Raw genomic sequence first — 7507 nt, 5'->3', positions numbered from 1 at the left:
TGTCAACAGTTATTAACTACTGAGCTCAGAAAAGTGGCTGCAGTTCTTCAAAAGCCAAGAGGGGATAAAGCTTTATCCTGTCTTGCCAAACCCCATCAAAGGCCTCTTAACCCCTAATACTGCATAATGCGTACTGGGCATGAGGGTAATACGGTAATTTAGATAAAGGTGATTGCTATAGGTTTCTTTCAAGTCTTTCATGCAAATGGATAGCAAGGAATTTAATAATCCCATGTTACTCCGTAATGCCGCAGTACTAGCTATCTCCTTTAATTTATAAACAGCGTTCTTTAGGTGTCGAAGACACAAACTGTAATTTGTTTTCCTTTATTTGCTTAATTCACAGTCGGCAACAAGATTCTCTACACTACTTTTCAAGGACAAAAAAAAAAATCTTCAGCTAAATACTAAAGTGTGTAGTCTACCCGGACCTACCCGGCGTTGAACTAAACAAATTAAGAGCATGATTGAAAGGAAAAATTTTTTGCAGGGTTAAGCTTGTAAAATGTGGCTTTGAGCATGGAGGCATTTCTATCGAAATATGTAGGAAAAGAAAGTGGGAAAAACATTTCCTACTGGATTTTCATGGGTCAAAGAAAATTTAGCCAATTAAGTTTAAAATTGGTATTTTGAAATCATTATATAGTTGCTTAAGCGGATGGGACGCGACTTGTCTACAAAAGATTTTAGAGCTTAGGAAACTAAACTGAATCAACTAAAAACATTGCCCTGGCCCAAAAGCTGCATAATTTTTCAAATGAAGTTTTGATTGAACTAGAAATCATTACGTCACCAGCAGAAAACTAATCTCATATCCTGATCTCTTGTCGACAAGAGATCTGGGTACGAGATTGGCAGAAAACTACATAACGGACAATGGTTTGCTCACGCGCAGTCAGGACGCCGATTACTAGTTATCGGCTCCTGGCGTACTAGAGGAAACAGTTGTTTTGTTCATGTTCAGTTGTTGCGGACAATGTTTGGCGCGTGCGGAGTTTGACATTTTTTTTAGAGAGGAAAATACTGATCTGCTCTGACCCAATGACAAATTTCGTTCAATACATACTCGCAATTCTTCATCAACTTTTAGTTTAGTCTCCTGAACTCATTAGATTTTCCCATCGAACTGTATAAATCCCAAAGTAGACTCCCAGAAAAATTGCGTATGAGATGGGAAACACGACCCGGCAATAGCGATCCAGATAATTTATCTCCTCTTCACCGTCCGGTTCGATGGTCTTTTTAATAATCTTAATCATAGACGGTCTTCTTTGAAGCTTTTTCAAATGTGTTCTGTCAGGTTTTCGCCGATTCTCTTTCATGTTGTCATCTGGTTCTTTTATCCTCACTGTGCGCGCATTACTGTTGTGATTCGCGCAGTTGATTGGTTCACCAGTGATCTTTTTCTCTCTTCCGCTACAAAAGTCATATGTTTTGTCACCAATGGACACTGTTACAGTCACCTTGAAAAAAGAAAGAGTATTTAAAAGAACATGAAATCTAGAGGATCTTAATGATGTTACCAAGGCAATTTACAGAGGCGATTTTTAGCGCAACACAGCGTAGCAACATCGGTTGCTACATCGTTTCAACTGGTTGCAACACTGTTCCAGCATTGCAACGCCGGCTGTGTTGTGCTAAAAATCGTCGTTGCGAATCGTGCAGTTTACCATCAGAGGCGCGAAGGTCTGGTATCTATTAGACTAGTGGTTTTACGTATCTGAAAAATCAATACGAAATAAGTCAGTTAATATACCGTCATAGAACCTTAGGAAGTTTTTGCTTACTTAGTGTCAAACTAACCAGAAAACACGTACAGTATTTCACAAATGTTGATCTGATACCCTATCTCATGCTATAAACTCCTCATCGCGTCAAAGGTAAAAGAACTGAGCGATCCACGGAACCAGAAAATTAGATACCGTTGCTATTGACGGTTTAATTTTCTCTCGCCTGATTATTTTTTTCAATTTAACAAACAGAAAATCGAGAAATATTGAGGGGACATATGCAACGGAAGCTTTTTTTACAGCACAGATAGTTACACATCCTACCTTCTCATCCTCATCCTCGGTAATCATGAGAGCTTCTTGCCGCTTCCTTTCACGTTCTAGCGTTTTTATCTCTAGTTCCTTCTTCCTCCTCTTCTTTTTCCTCGAATGCTTTAACACCAGCACATATTCAATCAAAGTCATAAAAACGAATACGAAGGAGCCCAGCAAGAAGTAATCGATTGACTTGAGGTAGGACACGCGAGGCACGTTATCATTCAGTGCGCCTTGCATGAAGCTGATAGTCAACACTGTAGCTATGCCTAGTCCCACGCGGTCAGATCCGTCTGTTTCGTCGACCCAGAAACTGACCCAGGATAGAATAACAACACAGATACAGGGAATGTACATTTGGAAAATGTAGTACATCGTGCGACGTCTGAAACGGATTGTTGCCGTCACACCAGCGAACGCTTCTAAAGAGGCAAGAAAAAATCTAAGTGGTAAGGATTAGATAATCTTTTATAAATGCCTTCGCGCACCGTTAGCAACAATCGATAACATTTTGGGCGTATGACGCATCATCACCTAGCCTGCGAGCAAGATCTCTCGCGTCTCATCTCGCACGTGCCGCTCGCGAGTGACCTCTCTCGATATCCCCTAAATGGAGTGCCTGCTCGCAGGGTAATCATCAACCATCCGTGGAAGTCACTGGCCAAGTGGCCTCGAATATCAAGGAAACTGAAAAGCTTAATTCAATCCAGCTAAGGAAGAGTAAACAATGAACGCCTAAGATAAGGTTGGCGCGAAAGCATTTCATACGTATTGATTTCATCAGTGTACCAGTAGCGACTAGATATGGGTTTTACAAATTAAGGGAACATTCGGCGTTACTTCAGAACCCTTGTGTGCAAGTTTTATAAGGGGTCAAAATTTTTATAGACGCATATAAACAATATTTTATGTACAAAAACTTTGTAAAAAAAAACTTTATGTGGCTGAGAATCGTGTAGTTTGTGTAATATGCATTTTCTTTCAGACTTTTCAGAGATTTCATAGCTGCTATGGTTTTTAACCATTTACATATCACATCAGCTAAGCCTTTTCTTAAACCAAATGAAGTACCTTTTCCCTCAACCCTCTTGGATCTAAGCCAGTGAATGATACTTTTCTATGTTTCGCGCGCTGATAGTTACCTGAGTTTTTTCACGTAATACTCACCAGAATGATAAAGTTTATGTTTTTGATACCGTTTGGCAGACAAAATATCAAACTGTGCCATTTCTTGGTCATAAATGAAAATGTCACTTCCGACCTCTGATCTGTGCCAGGTGAGGTTTAAATCCTTTTCTTCGAACGAAACTGAAACAGGAAAGTATATTAGCCGGAAGAGAGGGTCTCCAATAGGTTTTTCGGGAGGAGTATGGTAAGGACCGGTTACTCCTCCATTGTATGGGCAGGATTATTTATTTATTTATTCTCTAGCTTTTCTGGACACAGGCCTGCTCACAGAGAGAATGTGCACGAACGGGACTCAGGTCCCATGCGAGGTGCTATCTCTACCCAATCCCACAACCCGTAAAGGTGGGCCACACCACCGGGGTCTACGACCCCTACTCTTTTCGAATGGGTTTTTTTACGTCCCACAAGAACCAATCAGAGAAAGTGCTGTTAGACGGGACCTACGGTTTTTCGCCTGTGACGTTAAGGCCCTTTCCATAGGAATCGGACATATTTGAAACCGCATGATTTCTTTTACCCGGATTCTTGTGGATTGGGCCATAAGCCACTCCCATGCGGTTTTGCTTAGAGTATTCACTGGAGTTCGAGTAGACGAAAGGCCGACATCGTGTACAAAATATATCCGGACTCGTCTGGACGTGGACTTAAAAACACTCAGTGGTAACGTAATTATGCAAGGTCTATTTCCTGCGCAAGAAACAGTATATTTCTGGTAGTTAGTGAAATGACAGTATTTAGTTCAAAGATCAAGAACTGTTTACCATTAAACCTGTGTACAACGGTTACCCTTGGGAAATGGCAAGGTGACCGTTATATACAGGGTGACCGATATATATATATATAGGTCAACTTTGCAGAAAATATAAGGCAACTGATATACATAGTGACCGCTATCAGTACAGGGCCCTTATATACAGGTTTGACTGTATTTTAGATAAATTGTACTTACAACTCTCAAAGGCCAAGTGGCAAATTTGTTCATCTAAGGGATAATCCCTCAAGTCCACTTTACAAGAGCTTCGAGCAGTGTATCTGCAAACCAGACCAAAATTAGAAAAAAAAGGTGAAATGTTCTTTTTCGTAACCATAGGGATGGAGCATTAAAGAAGGCCTCCTGAATGTTAGATCCAGCAAAAAAAAATTGCAAAAGCTAACCAAAATGCTTTAAAGCTAAGATTGCTACCGTTCATCAAATTTTACAAAAAAACAACGACGAAAAAAGTTCTGTTTGTTGTGGTTGTCATTGGCGGATCCAGAGGAGGGGCCCGGGGGCCCACCCACCCCCCCCCCCCCCCTCCCATATTTTTAGACCAAACTGAGGTCCGAAGGGCCGAAAAAAACTTTTTCGGAGACCGGGCCCCACCTTATCTCAAGGTCTGGATCCGGTACTGGTTGTTGTCTTGCGTTTAGTTTTGTTGTTGTTGTTCTTTTTTACATGTTTTTTACTCCTTTTTAAAACTCATTTTGGATTCAGCATAAGAGTCTAGAAATCTGCCTACCTGCAAGTAATAATAAAACTTCTAAAACAGTGATGCGATATCTGAACGATCAAAAACGTTAAGTTACTTGGTTACATCAGTACGTCTGTACTGCGCTACAAACTCACCGCAAGACTAACATAATGGTCCCATTTCCTAAATGTATCCAGGCTTTTTTGTTAATTGCTATCAACTTGTGAATTTTAGTGTCGATAGAGTTTACAATGAAGGTGTCTGGGACCCATAGCTTCTCTGTTGCCTCTCCACTGAGAATTATGGTCTTGTTAAGACCAAAGCCAAGTCGAGGATCCTGCCAGAACTGCCCCATGTACAAATCAACCGAGAACTCCTAAACAGAAAAATATTAATGGTAAAATTACAGTACTAAATAGTATTATAGTTAGGTAGTTATAGTGTAGCCCCGATCTGATACTTGTGCTGACCAGGCACTTCTGGGCAATTGTCAAAATCGTGACATCAAAGAAATATTTTAATTTATAATTCAGATTGCATCTTTTAATACTAGCAGAACTTACCATTTTCGTTTCACTCAGTTCTCCAAATGAAAGAATAAGCAAGTTTATTCCAAGTTCCAGTGGTTTCACTGAAATGAAATGTGTGTATTAGATTTGAGACCCAGGGCGTTAGCCAGGATGTGTGAATAGAGGTTGTAATTAAACGGAAATCTAATTCCTGGGAAGTCCGCACATTTTAACGTCACCAAGTCTGGGCGCGACTTCCTTAAAGAAAACAATGCAGAATATTGTAATAGAGTACTTGAGCGTGACGTCATAAAACTTAAATTTGTGAAATTATGGGATTCGTCACGATATTCTGAAAGAAAAACACCCAAGAGGCCTACTTGCCAAAAACTAGCAATAGCCCAGTTATGCTCTGACAACTCCGTACAAATCCTTCTAAATTTGGCTTGGGTCTAAACGCTATGACCCAAGTTTCACAGATTTAAGTTTTATGACGTCATCCGGCTTTAGAACTCTATGGCGACACACAAATAGGGTAATTTCCCATTATCCTCTCTTGACAACACTTCATAAAAGTTTGTGGACCTCTTCGTAACCAACTTCCGATTAATTTCAGCCGTTTAATTGGTCTAAAAATAGCTTTGGTGAAATTCCCATATCCCAAGGGCTAGACTGGGCGTTTCCCTCTTTGTAACATTATTTTCTCTTGCTACTACTAGTGGTAATAGTACACACACTTTCATTGAGTATGTCCTTTTCTTTACGCTTGCCTGTTTTAAAATGATTAGAGGCAGGTCACTCTAGCTCTTGGCAGGCCGGTCTGTCATGCTCCAACTGCTTTACTGTCCCAAAGCGGTTACTCGTCTACTCCGTAGATCTTTTACCCGTAAGATGGTTCACAAAAGCGTCGATCCACAAAGATGAGCTATGAAAAAATCAGGACGGAAAGGCGCTTACCTTCGTAAAAAGGCCTAATTCTCTTGTCATAATTTTTAAAAACCGCGTCCAACAGGCGCGACACGTTCCTGCCAGCCGCGGTGTAGTTTCCGTAAAGGCGATGAAGAACTGGAAAATCTGCTTCGGAAAAATCCGTGTCGTCACTGGAATATTTAAAAACGAAAGGATAATTTTATTAATGTATATTAAGAATAAAATGAGAAAATAGCGAAAAATGAAGAAACATCATACAAATTGAAAAAACTTACGAAAACTCTAAGACATCAGAAGGCGGGGCTACATCTCCTAGAATTATTCTTGTCAGGTTAGAATTTGGGTGGATACTTCGGTTGATCTTCCTGGAAAAGTGTGCGCTATGTTTTGTAAGCAAATAATTCTCCAGACTGATCTCCATTCATTCCCTTAAAAAACTGGTTGACGAGAGAATTTGTAAAAGAACAAAGCATTTTCCCTGAGGTGATCGTTTTGTTTATTCTCATAGCCTTTTCTGTTCAAAATGTATGGATATTCCAAGGAGAAAATTAACTTTGGCCAGCCTCGTTCCCAGTCGTCCTCGGCGATTTCGGATGTGACGTCACCTGTCAAGCTCGTCGGGAAAATTCGCTGAAGTTCCAAGCCCCCTCTGGTCACTCGGATAGCACGAACAGGCCTGGGTACGAGGCTGAATTTTGGCCACTCTTAGGACGTGAGGGGTTAAGGGATCAATTTAGGTTTCTAGGAAACTGCCCACCTACCCCTCCCGAAACCTAACATTTTGCCCCAAGAGAGACACAAAATGTTAACGTTGAGTTAGGGGGGGGAGGTGGGCAGTTTCCCATAAACCTAAATTGATCTGGGTTAAGTTTATTGGCTGTTGTCAATATAACACTTCTTCAATGAAGGCCACTAAAATCAGTGAATATTACGTTGAATATTTTCTAAAAGAGTTACAAAGCTTCCTTTTAAATTCAAATGTTAGTCCTATGTACCTGGTTCTTAAATGGACGTCAAATTCATGATTTGTGTTGTTTTGGTGATTTTCGTGTACGGAGCTGCAAAAACGGTTAAAAAAACAATATTGCAAACACGATAGACAGAAAAAAACGCAAGTTATAACAACATAAGCAAACACCTACACTTTTTAGTTTTAGCATCGGCTTAAATGGTATATTTTCGTAAAAAAAAGTGATACTAAACTCACAAGCAGCAAAACAAAAATTACTCAACGCTGTGCTCAGTAAGATACCTATTTCTTATCTTTTCTCACAAAGCTTGCATGGCAACAATTAAGTCTTGGATAATCGTCCCATATGATTGTTGTTTTAAGCGATAGTATCGAACTACACATGACTTTTACCATCTATAAGCAATACAGCAT

The 7507-nt window shown here is 40.1% G+C and overlaps 1 protein-coding gene across 1 annotated transcript; it reads right to left on the bottom strand.

The window, feature by feature from the left end:
* Window positions 1-525: 525 nt before the first annotated feature.
* LOC140934066 (gamma-aminobutyric acid receptor subunit beta-like) lies at window positions 526-7507 on the bottom strand. Its single transcript, XM_073383749.1, has 10 exons — window positions 7503-7507; window positions 7119-7181; window positions 6399-6488; window positions 6151-6293; window positions 5248-5315; window positions 4840-5060; window positions 4183-4265; window positions 3213-3353; window positions 2055-2467; window positions 526-1463 (listed from the first exon to the last, which is right to left on the bottom strand). The coding sequence occupies exons 1-10, from the start codon at window positions 7505-7507 to the stop codon at window positions 1092-1094; spliced, it is 1599 nt and encodes a 532-aa protein (XP_073239850.1). The 3' UTR covers window positions 526-1091.

The sequence above is a fragment of the Porites lutea genome, chromosome 4 (assembly GCF_958299795.1).
Source record: "Porites lutea chromosome 4, jaPorLute2.1, whole genome shotgun sequence".
Taxonomy (NCBI): domain Eukaryota; kingdom Metazoa; phylum Cnidaria; class Anthozoa; order Scleractinia; family Poritidae; genus Porites; species Porites lutea.
This window is presented reverse-complemented; position numbering and strand designations above follow the sequence as displayed.

What these genes read in the sequence shown, in the direction of transcription:
- LOC140934066 (XM_073383749.1), bottom strand. An exon ending in ACCATTATGTTAGTCTTGCG is followed by an intron (nt 4,266 to 4,839) that starts GTGAGTTTGTAG and finishes TCTGGTTTGCAG; the next exon opens with ATACACTGCTCGAAGCTCTT. An exon ending in CCGAGGATGAGGATGAGAAG is followed by an intron (nt 1,464 to 2,054) that starts GTAGGATGTGTA and finishes TCTTTTTTCAAG; the next exon opens with GTGACTGTAACAGTGTCCAT.